The sequence below is a fragment of the Pseudocercospora fijiensis genome, assembly GCF_000340215.1.
Source record: "Pseudocercospora fijiensis CIRAD86 unplaced genomic scaffold MYCFIscaffold_10, whole genome shotgun sequence".
Lineage (NCBI taxonomy): Eukaryota > Fungi > Ascomycota > Dothideomycetes > Mycosphaerellales > Mycosphaerellaceae > Pseudocercospora > Pseudocercospora fijiensis.
The window spans coordinates 1,800,943-1,818,044 of record NW_006921541.1 but is presented as its reverse complement, the minus strand read 5'-3'; the positions used below and the strand labels follow the sequence as shown (position 1 = coordinate 1,818,044).

Here is a 17,102-nt window from a genome sequence, read left to right as displayed (position 1 = left end):
GCATGTGCTTGTCCTTGTGCTGAGCTACTCTTTGTACATTTCTATACATTATCTACATATAAACTGATGGCCCGCGAAATGCCAGCCGACTCATGTGGCTGGCTGCAGCTCATATAGCTTCTCTCAAAGCGCCTCGAAGAACGGAAAGCTCCGAGATCAACTTCCTTCTGTAGCACCACGCCCAGAATAATTCTACTGGGCGGCACTGATCCGATGTGCTGGGCAAAATTCTAGACCAGTAGCCTGCTCCGCACACCATGTCTGGCAACCATGCATCTCTGCTTTGATCGTTCTCTCGACATCACGACTTTGATGAGGAGGCTTTAATAGCACTAGATCGGCGATGGCCGAGCAGAGGAGGCTTGGTGCGTAGCGATAGCGATATCGTAGCTTGTGAGTGGAGTGTTGGTATGGTTGTATTGGTCCCCTCATCTTCCAGTAATCTGCATTGGCTGCGCGCCTTCAGCATTCAGCTTCTTCAAAGTCTGGTCTCGCTGATACTCCATGACCCTTCGCTTCTTGAAATACGTGACCTATGCACATCTCTTGTCAGTCTCTGTTCACGTCCTCGACTCCCCGTAGATCTGCCAAACAGTTCTCTGTGTTCTGCTCAACTATGGATGCATCTCACTCACCCAACTGCTTGCGCAAGTTTTCTCGAATTCTGCCAACTCTTTTGAACAAAGCTCTCTAGCTTTCTTGTCGCCCTCTGGCTTCGCACTGTCGATAATGTCGTGTCGGTCTAGGCATCGGAAGAATGAATCTCTGCCCTCCCAGCATGCTGCTCTTGCTGTTCGATCTGGCGCAATGTATCCCCCATCTTTGGACGCCTCAGGAGCTGGAGGAGTGTTCTGCCCCGCATTCGATGAAGAGAACCACCCCATCCTTGGAGAATTTTCCGAGAGGATGTACGCGATGAAGCCTGCTATGATGACAGTGTTCCTGATTCTCAATCTGGGTGAAGTCTCTCGGTGGGAATTCTAATAGCTCGATCCGTCGATAGCAATTTTCTGCGGGTCTGCTAGAACACTGCTAACTTTCGCAGTAATGAAAGGATTTAATAGTCTTGCAATGTTTGATGGCGTGAAGGACGACGTAATGGATCTACTACTGAGATGGCGTCTTGGGTCGGCGTAGACCCTGCTCTCCCGAAAGTCAATAGTCGTGGTCAATCTGGGCAAAAACAGCAGTTCGGGGAAGCCTGGGAAGGCACATGCACTGGAGAATCGTCGCTCGCACGCTTCACAACAGAACGCTGGGAGCCTGGGTGCCGGCAATGACTCTGCATGCCGCCAAGCGCCTCTCCTAATAAAACAACCGGTGGACCAAGTCAAGGGCACTGTCGATCCCGAAGTAGCAGCTCAAACACTGCCGCAACTTGCCGTACCAGCCACGGTCACCGAGACCGCCTTTTCTTGGACGGCAATGGTGGAGAACAGAACGAGTGGGAATGTGATTTCTGTCGAGTTTGCAGGAAGCTGAGAAGCGGAGGTCTTCTGGACAGCTACATCAGCACGAAGCTTTATGGGCCATCTAAAGAAGGACTTGCCAAGACTGGGCAGGCACAAGTGACAAGCCACCAGGTAGTTGTTCTCCTATTCGCGTGAGGCCTGCGGGGAATTTGGAAAGCCTCCAAGGTATCGACAAGTGAGATAGCGCAGAGAAGTAGGCTTGAGCTTCCTTGTTGAAGGGAAGAGTTTTGTCGACTCAGTATGGGCCCGAATCAGGCATGTCAGACGGCACGACTCTATCAGACCAGGCTTCGCAAAGCAGGGCCACGTCAAGGACAGGCTCCATGCCGATACATCATACCACTCTGCAGCTCGCGTCGATCAGCATCATGACAGCATGATTGGCCGCGATAGTTGAGGTGTACGAAACTTCACAGAAACTCTCCAAGGAAGGCTAGTTAGTCTCTTTAAGCATTCGGGTAGTGGTGAGCAGGTGGGCTGGATCTGCCAGAAGTAGCGGAGGCCTTTCTCACAACCAAGCAAAGGGACGGAGCACACGCGAAAGTGAAGCGTGCTGTTCCACGTATCGCGCGAATGAGAATCGGGGTTGAGGTGTGCTACAACCTTGAATGCGTTGCGTGACTTGCTTGCCAAAGTAGTGGATCGTGCTTTGACGCCATTGATAGCTCCCATCTTCATCTTCGCTTCGTTCCTCTGCTCGGGAATGCGCCAGCATGTGTGGGACGTGTTCCGCTCGTCTCGCCGTTGCCTCTGAGTGTGTGTATGTGTGAGGGGCGTCGCTGGGCTTCCTCACGGCGCATGGCCGCCTTTTCGACGAGGACCGCCGATTAAGTCAGCCAAGATGGAAGGTTGCACTTTAGCGCTCGTGTTCCGCCTCAGTCGAACCTCCATCACCTCCCACATGCATGCGAGCGACGAGAGGCGAGAGGCGCAAAGGCGACATCGGGCGAGCCGGCTAATGGTGAGTGACTGCACCCATCCATCTCCCCCATCCGCACACGCACACGCACACGCATCGCATCTGCCACGGCCACGTGAGGCACACGATCTCGGCTCGGCCTGCAGCATTGCTTCGCTGCCTCAACCCCGTATGTTTTGCGGCAGTCATCTCCGAGCTCAGCCGCAGCGCAGGTCAGCGCGAGCGCATCGCCAGCGCCAGCGCCAGCGCCAGCCAGCCTGGCACGCCTGCTGCCGTTTCACGTACGTCCAGAGGACAACAGTCGCGTCGCCCATCACGCCGTGTTGTTTGGCCCGAGCAACTAAGCTTTCGACACCGCACCTCGCGCCTGCCCTGCCCTACCTGCCCTACCTGCCCTACCTGCCCTACCTGCCCGACGACTATGACCGCGTCCTCGTCCACCGTCCTCCTGGCGCTTGCGTGACACCACCTGATGCGCGCCCCCACTGACCATGTCTAGCAGCGATGGATCAGTACAACCAATGGGGCGCCAATCCAGGCGCCATCATGGCCAACTACATGAATGGCCAGCAGGCCCAGACCTTTAACCTCCAGTCCACCGTCCCGCAGAAACGACAACACGATGGCTCCGGAATGTCTGGATCACCGCCGCCGCACTCGAGATCGCAGACACCCGGCTACGGCGACAACAGCAATAACAACAACACCACCACCACCACCTTCGCCGCCCCGACGCCCTATCAACATCTCCAGCAGCAGCCCGGCTCGAACAATGCCACCCCATCGCCGACCATGCAGAACCAGCAGTTCCGCCCCCCGAGCCAGCAACCGCGCATGGCAGCATCGCCGAGTCCGTTTCCGGGCCAAAATTTCGGCAACAGCATGCCTGGAACGCCCAATGCCATGCAACAAGGCCAGATGGGCCAGATGGCTCAGTATGGCCAGCAGTACGCCATGAATCCGTCAATGTCCATGGCTGGCATGCCCTCGATGCAGGCCATGAACGGTATGGGCAATATGCAGGCCAACAATGCGAACAGTGCACAGCGCGCCTACCAGGCCAAACTGCTTGCGCATCAGGCCCAGCTGAGGCAACAAGGCGTAGTGCCTCCGCGCACCATGGGAGGACAGCCTGGCCAGATGATGCCAGGCGGTCAGCAGCAAAATGCCCAAATGCAACAAGCACAAGCGAAAAGGGCGCAATTTATGAAGACACTTCAAGGCCATGCGGCGCAAAGCGGGAGACCTTTCAACCCTACGCCCATGGTTGGAAGCAAGCCCGTGGACTTGTACATGCTCTGGACCATCGTTACTACCGCTGGAGGAGCGGCGCAAGTCGACCGTAATGGCCAATGGCCCAGTGTGGCTCTTAAGATGGGCTTTCCGCAACAGCAGTTTCCCTCAGCCGCCGAGGAGCTGAAAAACATTCATCAGAGCGCGATTGCGCAGTATGAGCGAATGTGGTTCCAGATGAAAATGCAGCAGAAACAAGAAGCAGCGAGAATGCACGCGCAGCAAATGGCCGGCTTTTCGAATCCTCAGCAGCAACAGCAACCATCGCCCCCGAAGATGATGCCCGGGCAAGGTCAAGCAAATCAATACCAGCAACAACTCCAGCAGATGCAACAGACTCACCAGCAAACACAAGGCACACCAGTGCAAGCGAATGCCTCTCTGCCGCAGAATGGCATGTCAACTCCCCAGCAGATGATGAATTCAGCAGCGGCAATGCATCACCGGAGGAATAGTAGCGTGCGAAAACCAGAGCAAATAACGCCGCAGCCCGGCGCAGTGCAACCATCATCTGCCTCGCCTCTCGCCACGAAGCAGCAAAGAACGCCATCTGTCACGCAGGAAACAGGTGCTGTAATGAAGAGCGAAGAACCCCAGAGCACAAATTACGTGCCGCAGGTACGATCAATTGAGCAAGATGGTGGACATGATATACAAGCACTGTTCGATCTGGGATCGACAATATCCAGAGCAATGCCAAACATGCCTACTGTGGACGAGATGGGAGTGATAGACACGAAAGCCATCACTTTGAGTCTGGCATCCGGAATCCATGGTGAAGTGCGGTATGCTCTGGATACCCTCGTAATCATCTCGCATGATCAACGAGTTGCGCTGAATCTCGAACAATGCGAAGATCTTATAGATGTGCTGGTGGATTGTGGCGAGGATCAGGCCGAACTCCTGTCGGAAGATGCCGTCGAAGTTAGCGATGCGCTGGATCTGCCTCCCTACGAAGACGTGATGCGTGGCGCGAAGGCGGAAGCCGAAACACTTCAAGAAGTGCCCGAATTTGGCTCCCGCGAATACGATCTCGATCGAGCTGCCGACAAGCTGATAGCGATAACCACTGTGTTACGGAACTTCTCCTTCTACGAGTTCAACCACCGGCTCTTGACCTCGCCGCCGCTCATCAAGTGGTTGAGTAATACGATACGACTACTTGGAACCCGAAACATGTTTTTACGAACGTACTACAACACACAGGACTTCTTCAAGGACGTCATCATCTTCCTCTCGAACGTAACGCAGAGCTTGGAGCTTCCCGCACGAGACGACGCCCTGCACATCCTCCACTTCCTGCTCGCCTTCGCACCACAACCAGCGCCGAGCTACAGCGAGAGCGGCGGCAAGATTCGCTTTGCCAGCTTCTCGCCACTGCTGCATAGGTATTTGCCGCCTGCGATAGACTGCCTTGCGAAGCTCCTTGCACGGCAAGATCCTAATCGGACACTGTACAAGAGCATCTTCACATCAAACGGCTCCGCGGCTGTTGGAGCTGAGTCCTCGTTGGATCTACTGACCAGAGCATTCGCACTCTCCATCTCAGTGCTACCGGACCGATCCAAAGGCTCGATCGGGAACACAGCTCAGCTCCGTATTGTCGAGGCACGGAAAGCCTATCTGACTCAAGGCATGCTCGCTGCGGACATCTTGACCACTCTGGCGCCTGGGAACGACACCGATCTGGCTCGATCTTGGATAGAATCTGAAGATGGTTGGGCTGTTGGTCTTCTGAATCTTGCTGCTCTTCTCTCCGTCGATCGCAACCAAGCAGCCGCTCAGAAAGGTCGAGAGCTTGGCATGGACACCGAGACTTTCAAGCTCATCACTCACCGTGCTCTTGCCATGATGAAGCGACTTGCAGAGAAGGCGGGCAAGGGAAGTGCGCAGAAAGTATTTGCGAATGCCAACGGTGCCGTTTCAGCAACCACGAATGGAATTACCAACGCCGTGGACCCTATAGACAATGATGACGACTTGGCCGAGCTCAAATCACATCCCAAGTGGGAAGGCATACCACAAGGACATGCAATCCTCGGCGCGCTGATGATGCCCAACACCGACAAGGTGGCTCTAGGACTACTCTGCGGCCTACATGAAATGGCAATGCAACATAATTGAAGAAGCACCCGAAGCGCTGGCGTTGGTGGGAGTCGAATTCTTTGGACACGCAAGAAATAGAATAAGTCAGAGGAGAAGACAGGGCAGGCAGCTGTTGGAGCTACGAATGACCACTACTACCGGACTGGACTGTTGCATATGGGAAGGAAGGACACCACTGTAAGAAGTAAGCAGAAATCGCCTCGTCTTCTTCGGTCCTCGTCTCCGAGAGAAGTGTAGAGATGAGAATGTGTGCGTATAGTCGAATGAAGTGAAGCTTTTTTGACATGAAGAAGCCATAGTGTGTACAGACATTCAATCCCCTACTCCCTTGCTTGCCTGCCTGCTGGTAGAAGTCGCAGGCAAAGCGCCACGCATCCTCGCCGCGGCACAAGTCGCATTGCTCGCATCACCAAGTCGCATTTCTCGGATACTCATCATCTCGCATCGATTCGCACCGCACCGCACCGCATCGCGCCATTCTGAATAATCAACCCAAACCGAACGTCTAAAGCAATCCCAATCCATCCTCCTCGCTATCATCCGGCGTCGGCTCAGACTTCACCACTGGGGGAAGTGCCTTAGTGGGACTCTTCTTCACTTTCTTCTTCTTCTTCGAAGCCGGCGTCACCGTCTCCTGTTCCTCCTCATCATCCCCAGATCCAGTTCCAGCCTTGCGCTTAGAAGGAGTCGCTCTCTACACGCGCGTCAGCGAATCGCTCTTCATCTATGAGTACTGCGTGATAGAAAGAAAAAAATCACCTTCTTCCCCGGCGTGCCGCCATTCGTCATCTGCACATCTCCCGAAAGCGCACCGTATTCTTCTTTCAGTTTGTTTTTCGTCACGCGCATGAGTTCTCGTGCGGATGCCGAGGTTTTGAGGCCTGCGACTTGGGCGAATTTTTCGTAGTCGATCTATGGATGAATGATGTTAGAAAAAAAAATGGGAGGGAGGGAAGGTGAGGAGGAGGAGGAGGAGGACTTGCCTTGGGCTCGGTGTCGAAACATTGCCAGGCGAGGGCTAGGTATTTCATTTGTTTTTCTGAGAGGGGCATTTTGTCGATGTCGATGTTTGGTGGTGGTGGTGGTGGTGAAGATGTGTTCGTGCTGGTTGGGTGGTTGTTTGTTGATGTTTTTTTGTGGAGCGTTGCCGGTGCCGTTGCGGTTGCTTTTTTGTATCCTGGTGAAGTTTGATAAAGTTGCTGCAGCCTAAGTTCACTGTGAGGTGACTTCAAAGTTCACGTGCAGGGTCGGCAGCGACGCGACAGTGAGGCGGAAGATCTTTCTCGAGGATTCGGTCGTAGTTGAGGAAGTAGATGATGACGATGCACAGGATGATTCCTTCGGTTACTGCGGTGATGGGCAATGCGTTGTCGCAGAGGAACTTGTTCTGCAGAGCCGTTAGCTATTTCCTTGTAGAACGGGGCGTCGAGACCCGCGATTTCTGATGAGGTCGGCATCGGCATCGGCATACTTTTCGCTGCTTCAATATTGTCATTCGTGGAATGGCGAGGAAGTTTTGGGAAGACGTGGACATCATTCCAGACGAGGGAGGTATGGAGTGCTTGCAGTCTCGACAGATTCGTGCCTGCTCGAATGTTGGACAGCATCTGAGCAACAACGTGAAAGCTTCAAGGAGTCTACATGTATCGATGAGAATCAGCAGTGAAAAGTGAGTTCGACTGTCTTACAAATCTGCATTCGATTGCTTCTTCAGCATCCATTGTCTGCTCCCCTCCCGCCCATTGAGATAATCTATTCTACAATGCTGCCCAGATCAAGCAGGTCCGTGAGCAAGTCATCTCTCAAAGCGTCGGTGCTTGGCACATCAAGACTGTAGACACCCTCATAAGCGTGTATGCTCAATTGACTGAGAAATGGTCGTAGAGATGCTCGCACAAAATCTTCTTTGGGCATCGCCTTGATGTCCTCTTTGTCCACTGTATCACCCAGAAGCGCTCTGCGCCGGTTGGCAGATTTTGCACTCGACGTACTTGGCATCAAACTGTCTTCCATACTCGATGAGCCAAGCACTTCGGCAACCTGGTCAGCCAAGGCAGTAGGTGTCCAGTCTTCTGGTTGATAGACCGCATCAATGGTATCGCTGATGTACAGCCACTCATGGAGCTGGAAGTCATCCGGCGATAGCGTGATCAGCAGGTCCAGGAGCTTGCACGCCTGTAAGAGTGTCAAGTTGTTGAACTCATCGCCTGTCGTAGAATTAGGCAGAAGTGAATTGAGAGCTGTTTGTAATTTGTCGTTGATGATTGGCCAGAGTGGCGCGAGCTGGAAGGTGCTGACCGAGACCGCGAGCGCTCTGCACAGCGTGAATAGCTCAGCCTTGATGGCTGAAGATGGCGACGATGCGGGACTCGCCTCGAACAGCTCAGACATCTTCTCCTCGATGATTCTCACATGCGCAACGTATGTGTCCCCTGGAGAGGCAAGCAGCAGCAGGCAGATACGTCGCAGATTCAATTGCGTCTTCCGGTCTGCTTCTAACCTGGCAGCGCTGGCACCCACTCCGAACATGATCCCGGCACTTGAAGGAGGTGCCAGTCGAGACAGAAGCTCTGGGATACGATCCTTCTCATGCAACGACCATTGATGAAGCACTGGAAACCAGGCTTCCTTCATTAGAGCTGGCGAATTTGCAAGTAGTCGGGGATCGTTGAAACTATCGGTGACCTCTTTCTTCCACGCCTTGGCCGTTGGTACCTTTCGTGACAAGTTGACGATGAGCTCGAGCAGTTCTTTTGTGACATTTCTTGGATAGGACTTGGCGTGAAACATTGGCGACACCAGGTTCTGCGATATGTTGTTGACCGCATAGGTCATTTTCTCAGGGCTGTCCAGGATGACGTCCAGTTTGGCGGCGACGCGGCTCAGGACCGGAATGAGCGTCATTGATCGTTCTAGGGCGATGGTCCTCGCCACACTGTCGCCGTTATGGGCCATGTCTGCGACCGGGTCCGCTACATATCCAGATGGCAAAGTTGTGAACGTCGCGCTCAGCAGCCTCTGGAAGATGTCCCCAAGGTCCTTTCGCATCTTGCGTTGCTCTCCAAAGTTCGTATTGTTCAGCTTCTCGGCCAGGAGCAAGATGGTGGACAGCAGATGAGGTAAGACTTGACGATGTGGCAATGGATTGGCAAGGACATCACGAAGAAAAGCAATGCAATCGGGCCATACCTCGTCCAGTGCATCGTCCTCAATCGAGTCTAGATATGAGGAGAAGAACGCAGCGACCCTTGAAGGCTCGATGTCAAGTGTCAAGCTGGAATGGCGATCCTGTGATATCGCCGACGGATTGGTACGCGTGCATAAAGCATCGAGCACAGCAGGGACGATGCTCTTGGGTGTAGAAACTTGCATGACATGCAGAAGACTCAGCGCCGAAGAAGCTTCTCTGTCAGTGGGAGCGGTGCACCAATGCAATATGATGACTTCCAAGCTCTCTAATGGCTCAAGAGAGAACAGGTGCTGGAGCAAGTGACGAGTCTTGTTGCGGACCTTTAGCGCGTTGTAGGCTGTGGTAGCCAAACAGCGCTGATCGAGATCTGAAGTGTCAGACACATCGCTGGCCCACAGCCACATTCTCAAGGTCACTCGAATAGCGTCGTGGAATGCTAGGATGACTGTGAGTCGGCTGTTGGCTGTCGTCACGCGACTTGGCGGTCCTTCACTTTTGAAGACTCCGGAAGTGACATTGCTAAGGAAACCTGCACGCGGTTCGATTTGTTTTGGTGCCGGCTCGCTCACTGTCTCTTGCATGAGGCAGTCGTAGGCACGGTCGAGAATCATTTCCAAGCCTTCGAGGAGGCTCATGATGACAGTCTCCGGGGCGGCCATGCTGTTTGAATCAGTCGATGTGGACAGCGCGATTAAGCTATCATAACATTTCGTGAGCTCGCCTAGAAAGGTCTCAACGAGCGGAAGTAGATTAGAGAAGATGGCATCTGCGAAGGTAGGCAGTATGTCTGCGAGGAATGCAAGCCATTTGTCGAGATAGTTTCGAGCCTTGGGACTTGCAAAGCCAGCTCGTAGGCACGTGAACAGCTGAGGCGGCGGGATGACCATAGGTTCTTTTGCAACAGGGCGGGAGTCCGGACGAGATGTCGCCGCTATCGAAGGCCGTTTCGCAACGGGCGGAACAGGTTGTGAGATTTCCTTGGAGTCTCGTGCTGCCGCACTTGCAAGTCCTAGCTTCAAGGCACGATGGATCAAGTTTAACATGTCGCCTTGGAAGGTGTACATCTCGCCTTTGATGCACTTCATCAAGTTATCGAGCAGCTGCGCGTCAAGATTCGTGCTTTGCAATTCTGTGGCGGCGGAGCTTGTGAGCAATAAGCCCATAACGGAGATAGCTCGCTGATAGAGCTGGACGGAAGGGTGCTCTTCGCTAGACATAATCCGCATGCAGTGTCTAACCACTGCCTCAATGGCATTGCCTTCGCTTTTGCTGGACTCTGCAACGACCGTATTTGAGATGCATTGCCACGTCCACTGTGTCCCGTGAGTGAGTAGATTCTGCACGAGACTCAAGTAATAGTCAAGTTCCCGCAGTCGGTCATGGCCCCATCGTTGGCGAACACGCTCGACTGGCTCCAAGTTTGGTTCGATGTACCGATCGATGCTAGAGAGTCGCTCCATGATCACTTCGAATACTCGGCCAAGCGAAGGTAAATGGGCGAGCCAGGTTTTCGCAACCTCAAATGCAGGATCGTTTGGATACTCAAGCGCATCAAGAACGAGTAGTAAGGGCTTGTCGAGAATTTCACGAGCTCGCATCAATTGCCTTGAATCACCCAAGACCGTCATCGAGCTGCCTCGCCTTCCACTTCCCACGGTCGGCGATATCGAATGTGCCCATAGTACTGCAAAGCGTTGAATCGTCTCAGGCTTTACTGCGTTTCGAGCCGATGAATTCTTCCGAGTGCTTCTTATGAGGTTAGCAACGGAGGCATGAAAGGTATCGCTTGAGGCCAATAAATCCTCAAGTTGCCAGAAAGCCTTGACCGCTTCGACATGGTACTTCGGCAATGAGGGAGACATGTATCGCCAGATGCCAGCTGTCAGAGCAGGCTCAATCTGGACAATATCCGCTTCGGCCATGAGATTTCCCGTGTCAAACTGATGTAAGCTCGTCAGGAGTGATACCGTAGAGGCCAAGATTGGAAATGATACGTTGCAGGATACGGTGGTCGACGATCTGAAAGCATTCAAAAGAGCCTTGCGCAGTGTTGGGTCTTGCAAGGTCCTGGCATCAGTCTTTGATAGTAGTGCTGCCATCGCTGAGACAGCACCAGAGTACAAGTCTGCACCGGACTGTTCGAGCGCTGATGCGGCGACAAGGCTGATTCGAGAGCATAACAGTTCTGCTGCCGAGTTTACGAGTGGCGGCACCTGGTCGTTGCTCAAGTGTTGTGCATTCTCGTAAAGGTCTCTGACAAGCTTCTGAATCTTCGAATCGGTCAGAGAGTCGCGATTATGTGACGAGCTGGGCCTAGATTGAAACACCCGTGCTGGAATGAGGGTGAGCAGCCTTGTGGTGATGTTCAGCATGGCGAGGCGTGAAGCGCTCAAGAGTGGCTGTGAGTTGAAGTGACTTGCCATGTACGCCATTGAGTAAGGTATATGGACCGTCAACATCTCTTCATCACGAATATTGAAGGTGTCGATGATCCAGCGAAAAAGCTTGAGGTTATGTGTTGGTGACCGGCCTTGCTCCAGCGCCTCGCGGAGAATTTCCAAGAGACATTCCCAAATTAGGCTGGCTTCGACGCCGTCAAAGAATCCACTGGCGCTTCTGATTACTTCGGCCGAGGCCGTAGAATTGGCGACGAGGCTGTAATCATGGAGGCTGCGCATAGCTGGAAGGAAAATCTTTGGAACGAGCAGGCCTCCGATCTCCCATCGATCCATTAGGGCAAGGCAGATCCTAAAAGGCCGGGATTTTTGTGTTACATCGTCTCCAGCACTTTGGAGCATCTGGATGATGCATCGTTCCAGACTGTCCTTGCCATATCTTGTGAAATACCGCAGCTGCTGGTTTGCATGAGACTCTTCGGAATTCTTGACCGTGAGTTGCGGTGAGGATGGTTGAGCACTTTCAGGCTGTTCCTTCGGTTCTGGACCAAGAAACCAGCTCCACAATCGACGATTGAGACTCATGTCTCTTCGAAGTATGACCTGTATCGCGGCTAGCACCAGCCGATCGAGATCCTCGGAAACTACTTTCTCTTGTAGCACGACAGAATCCAATGGCAGGTTCGCAACCATGAGGTCAAGAAAATCCCGCTGCACGAGGATCTGCGAGTCCGAAAGTGCGCAGACAAAGCATCGGATCAACAAGCCTGGCTCGGGAGCGACGATACATTCGGCTTCGCGGGACAGTCGTGTCTTCGATTCTTGCCCAGCAGCAGCAGCAGCAGAGCGCGCGAATGTGGGAAGCTGACGCGCGAGATACTTGAGCGATCCCTGTCTTCTGGAAGGGCTTGTTACAACAGCAAGGAAAAGGCATTGCCAGAAATAGCCATCGGAGTCTCTACTTGCGACTGCATCTTCAGCTGTTGGAGCGAATCGGGTCTGCAGTGTGTTCAGTATGGCAAAAGCGCGCTCAAAGTCTTCCCCTTGACCCTCCTCAAGCGCTGGCAAAAGTCCTAATATGATCGATCTAAGAGCAGGTCTCAGATCGGACGTTGGAAGGTGGACAACATGGCTTTGGAAGAGATGGTAAAGCAAAGGCCGCACTGCCAAAGATGCGAATGAAAGGACTGGTGTCAGACCGGGCAGGAATTCACGGAGATGAGCAGCGATGAAGTCGGTGCCAAATGTGTCGAAGATGTATGAATAGACGTCCAAGGACTTCTGATGAACGCCAGCTGGCAGTGCGGGGTTCAGACATTGAGCGAGTCGGGTGGCAATCGCACTGCTGTGAGGCAAAAGAGGCACATTCTGCGGATGCGTTTGAACGGCCTTCAAGAGTCGAGCCAAGAAGGCGATGTAATCCGCCCACTCCTCTGGAGATATCTCCCACGTAGCGAGGGCCCTGTCGATGTTCGAGGCATATCTTCGCAGTGCTTTGTCGGCTTTGAACAGGTCTGATCTATCGGTCAATGCCGTCCAAGATGTGTCATCAGATGGTCCAGGCCAACTCACATACCCTTCTCCTTCTCCGCTGCCACGCGTACTTGGCGACGCGGCACTGGTGAAGACCGACCAGAGCTTGGCGGTGAAATGGAAGCGCGGCCGATGGCAGCTTTCAAGCTCATCGTGAGCGCTCGCCCCTCAGCGGCAGCGGTAACGTAACGGGTGTCGTGTCTTCATGTCGCGGGATGTCGATGTCGGCCCGAAACAAAACAATGCAGCGAAGCCTGATGATGAAGAAAGACACGGTTCATCGCGGGGGGTCTGTTTTGGGTTTAGCGTGTCGGCCTGGACGCCTCCGCCATGGAAAGCTGATGATGGGGTCCCAACTCCAATAGAGGTGTTCTGCAGCCACTTTGCAAAGCGCTCTCTCAACCGAATACGGCCGCTAAGGTGACGATTATGGTTAGCAAGCAGGCTCTACATACCCCTGTCTTGTTGAAGGCGCTCTACACGTAGAGCGCCTGTCTTAAGGCTTAATAGGTTATCGTCGGTGCTATATAGGGTATAGTGCTATTACCTTAGGTTAAGTAAGTAACTTTATAAGACCCTTATAGAATAAGAGTCTTGCTTGTCGAGTCCACTTTTGCTACGGCTGTATAATAGTTAATAGTCTATATAGCAGTTTAAATAGAGCCTATAACGGTTAGTTTCCGAGTAAGTAAGAAGTCGTTACTATAGAAGCTATAAAGAGCTCTTTCTAGCTTAATTCTTTACCTACTCTAGCTCTAACTAAGCGCGAGTTTAGCTAGAGTCCTTTATAGATACCTAGCTTCTTCTAGCAGTTAATTAAGCGTACTATAATACCTAAACCTATTCGAATAGCAATAGCTAACTTCTATAGTAATATAGCTCCGCCGGTACCCCCGAGAGCTCCGCGATTAAGTTAAAGTGCGAGGTAGGCTCGTTAGTAGAGCTAGTTGCGAGAGGGCGTTATAGCAGCTAATCTTAAAGACGACGATACGCTAATAACTAATATTAGACGGAAGGGTTATATAGAAGCGTAGAAGCTCTGCCTTATAAGACATATAGTTACTAAAGAAGATTAGTATAGCAAGCCTTACTTCTAGGCGAAGGTCGGCAATGCCTAGATAATAGAGACTCGTAAGAAGTATAGCAACCTATAGAGGGTATTCGATCGCATACTAAAGGACTACGCTTAATATAAGCACGACAACTAGATATATTCTAGCGGCGAGAATAAGGACGACTACTTCTAAGCAATAGAAGAAGCCGAGCGAGTTGTTAATAAGTATACCGCTGCTAAGAAGCAAGCCGCTATCGACGTAAAAGCGGCTATTAAAGAGCGTATAGAGACTAAGCGTAGACGGAAGAACTTAATATAGCGTAGAGCTAACAAACGCAGGGTATCTATGTCTACTAGTAGTAATAGTAATAACACTAGCGGCACTAAAGACTATAAGAAGTCCGTAGACGATATAACGGACGATAAGGACACTGCTACTGCCGAGAGGGTTGCTATTAAGTATACTAGAAGGCCGTTAGCAACTCCTGCGGCGGAAACGGCTTCTCCGGCTCCCTTTATAACGTCCTCTACTATTGCTAGTAAAACAGCTAATTCTACTAAGAAACAAGGGAAGAAGAAAGCGATTAAGGAGAAGAAGAAGATAACAATAGAGGAGTCTATAGCGCTAATAGCGAGAGGTTATACTAAGAAGCAGAGGCGTAGCCGTAGTAGTAAGGAGGTTGCTAGCTTAAAGTCCGAGTTAGCTAAAGTTAAGGTACAGAATGCGGCTATGCTAGCTACTATTACCAATCTAGGGTATATGTTCGCGCAGGCAAGGCTATAAGGTATATCCGCACCTTAGTATATGCCTTAGTAAGTGAATACGACCTTTAGTAATGCAGAAATAGCTAAATTCGCGAGAGAGTTAGCTCCGGAGGGCTTCGAATTTAAGGGATTTAAGCTATAAGCGGGGTAACTCCGCAGTAATATACGGAGCTAGGGTAGACTTTCCTTTCTATAGTTATCGCACACTCATTTCTTAACCGATTTGCTCTAAATTTTAATATGTTATAGACCTGATAATAGTAAACAAGCGTATATATAATTATATATAGGTGCTATATATATATAGTAATATAGAGGGGGGGTAAGGGTAATAAGAATTAAGCGTTACTTATTTTAGCGGAGAACGCGGGGTTATAGGGTTAGGTCTTAGCACTCGGATTAAATACAGAAGGAGGAAGATAGGAGACATAGAGCCTATTAGAAGGTAACGGTTAGAGCAGATATATGCTAGTTTTATATAGTTTCTGAATTATTCTAAGCTCTTAGGCGTACCGCCGTATAGGTATAGGTACTCTTCGATACTCGGAGGTGCGGTTTTGAACTGATTAGTCGTCTAGTTTCGCCCTCGTAGACAAGTTATGCAGTTTATAAGCAATATAGCGACTATATAGTATGCCGCAATAGGCTGTTTCTTAATAAACTGCTACTATTCGAGTACGCCGTATATCTAGAGGTTGAAAGACCTTCTAAAGCCGTATTCTATTGCTAATCTTGCCCTAGACATATGCTTGTTCTAGTCCTTCTTGTTAGCACTTAACTAGCGCGACTTATCGTCGTTCTTATATAGCCTTATAACGCTATAACAACACTTATATACTAGATCGCTATAGAGGTAAAGAAGCCGCCTACTAGGTTGTCTTATTATTCGTTTAATCCGGCGTTAGACACTAGATTAAGTAAAGATCTTCTAGTCGTTGTCCTTGCCTTAGTATAGACCGATTAGACTAGACAGTATACCGTTAGGTGTTATTATTCCTTAGAATTTGTAACTATGCTTCTTCTTATAGCTAGTATAGTAGACTCTTTAACTATATGTCGGTCTATAGGTCCCTCTAAACGTACTATTAACAAATCCCTAGAAACCTCCTACCTATCCTTGCTCTTTTAATAATCGTACGAAGGACCGAAGGTTGTTATATTTACGTAGGCGTAGATGCCACTCGAGTAGGTATAAGAAGGTGTTCTTTAGGTATTCGATTACATCCCCGAAGATTACTAACAATATCGAAACCTATAGTCTAAACGTATCCGAGAGCGTCGACTAGGTATATAGAAATAACAAGCGGCGTAGAGTAATATATAGAGCCAATTTAGGTGTTAGTTAGTACCTATATCGGTATATAATAGTGTCGATCTAAAGAAGTATTATAAGACGAGAAATCTCGGCTCTTATAAACCTAAGGCAGTAATTAGCTAAGTAGCGATAGTAAGGTCGTTAGAAGTTAAGCTTCTAACTTAATCTTCTACATTAACTTCTATAGCGACAGCGATAGCGACATACCTCGTATTCCGGCGGTACTAGCGATTACTACGATTATTAATATACTAGTCCTTCTTTATATACTCGTTTAGCTCGCGATAGGCCTTCCGCCGGCGCTCTTTAATAGCTACACCTATTACTATTAACAAAGGCACTAATTCGTCGTCCGAGTCGTCTATAGCGGCAGCGCGCTATAGCATTCACCTACAAGCACAGCAAGAGCCAGGCGCCAAGAGATATTGAACGTGCACGAGACAGACACCTAAGGCTTCACATACTAGGCTATATTCGTCTACTTGGCATTCTCAATCGGGTTGCGTTGAGGTATCCACTCTGCGCTTGAAAACGGCTGCAGAACACCCCTAATGCCGATGTCTCCATCAATGAAGAATGCCAGACGTCACGACCGAGAATGGCAGTGCGCAATCGAGAGCGCTGACACCGCCGCCGCCGCCGCCGCCGCTTCCACCGCGGCCTCCCTTGTCGCAGTCCGGCTCTCTCAGGTTATCCAAGCAATCGTCAAGACCGCAGCTTCTTTCCACACCAACGACGGCCTTGTCGTCGACCAACGTCCACACGCAGACACATGCCGGAGACCCAAGTCCGCGCTCATCTCCCGCTAGTCGAGCCATCTCTCGCAAGCACTCCTTTACTCACTTTGGTCGCTTCGTGAGCAATGGAGGCATTAGTGACGGCGATGACTCGGCCTCCATCAAATCCTACATTCCTTCTTTGGACGCTCGCCTTGACCCCGAGAGTATCATCGGTGATGTCGCAGGCGCCGAAGGTGCTCCAGCTTGGCCGGGCCTTCACCCCGAAACGGACGACCCCTTCGACACTGTGCTCCCGGAAGATGAAGCTCTTGACGATCAG

At 51.2% G+C, this 17,102-nt stretch overlaps 4 protein-coding genes across 4 annotated transcripts; 1 reads left to right on the top strand and 3 right to left on the bottom strand.

Annotated features, from left to right (window-relative positions):
* Positions 1 to 27: 27 nt before the first annotated feature.
* Positions 28 to 1,067, bottom strand: MYCFIDRAFT_87219 (uncharacterized protein). Its single transcript, XM_007933418.1, has 2 exons — positions 636 to 1,067; positions 28 to 533 (listed from the first exon to the last, which is right to left on the bottom strand). Exons 1-2 carry the CDS (start codon positions 882 to 884, stop codon positions 429 to 431), a joined length of 354 nt encoding a protein of 117 aa, XP_007931609.1. The 5' UTR covers positions 885 to 1,067; the 3' UTR covers positions 28 to 428.
* A 1,828-nt stretch (positions 1,068 to 2,895) lies between these two features.
* Positions 2,896 to 6,080, top strand: MYCFIDRAFT_216900 (uncharacterized protein; the record flags this gene model as incomplete). Its single annotated transcript, XM_007933417.1, has 1 exon — positions 2,896 to 6,080. One exon carries the CDS (start codon positions 2,896 to 2,898, stop codon positions 5,806 to 5,808), a length of 2,913 nt encoding a protein of 970 aa, XP_007931608.1. The 3' UTR covers positions 5,809 to 6,080.
* MYCFIDRAFT_87218 (uncharacterized protein) lies at positions 6,061 to 6,858 on the bottom strand. Its single transcript, XM_007933416.1, has 3 exons — positions 6,774 to 6,858; positions 6,550 to 6,702; positions 6,061 to 6,484 (listed from the first exon to the last, which is right to left on the bottom strand). Exons 1-3 carry the CDS (start codon positions 6,840 to 6,842, stop codon positions 6,296 to 6,298), a joined length of 411 nt encoding a protein of 136 aa, XP_007931607.1. The 5' UTR covers positions 6,843 to 6,858; the 3' UTR covers positions 6,061 to 6,295.
* A 684-nt stretch (positions 6,859 to 7,542) lies between these two features.
* Positions 7,543 to 13,061, bottom strand: MYCFIDRAFT_33802 (uncharacterized protein; the record flags this gene model as incomplete). The annotated part of the gene is made up of 3 exons (XM_007933058.1): positions 7,543 to 10,551; positions 10,603 to 12,890; positions 12,953 to 13,061. 3 exons carry the CDS (start codon positions 13,059 to 13,061, stop codon positions 7,543 to 7,545), a joined length of 5,406 nt encoding a protein of 1,801 aa, XP_007931249.1.
* Between the last annotated feature and the right edge of the window lie 4,041 nt (positions 13,062 to 17,102).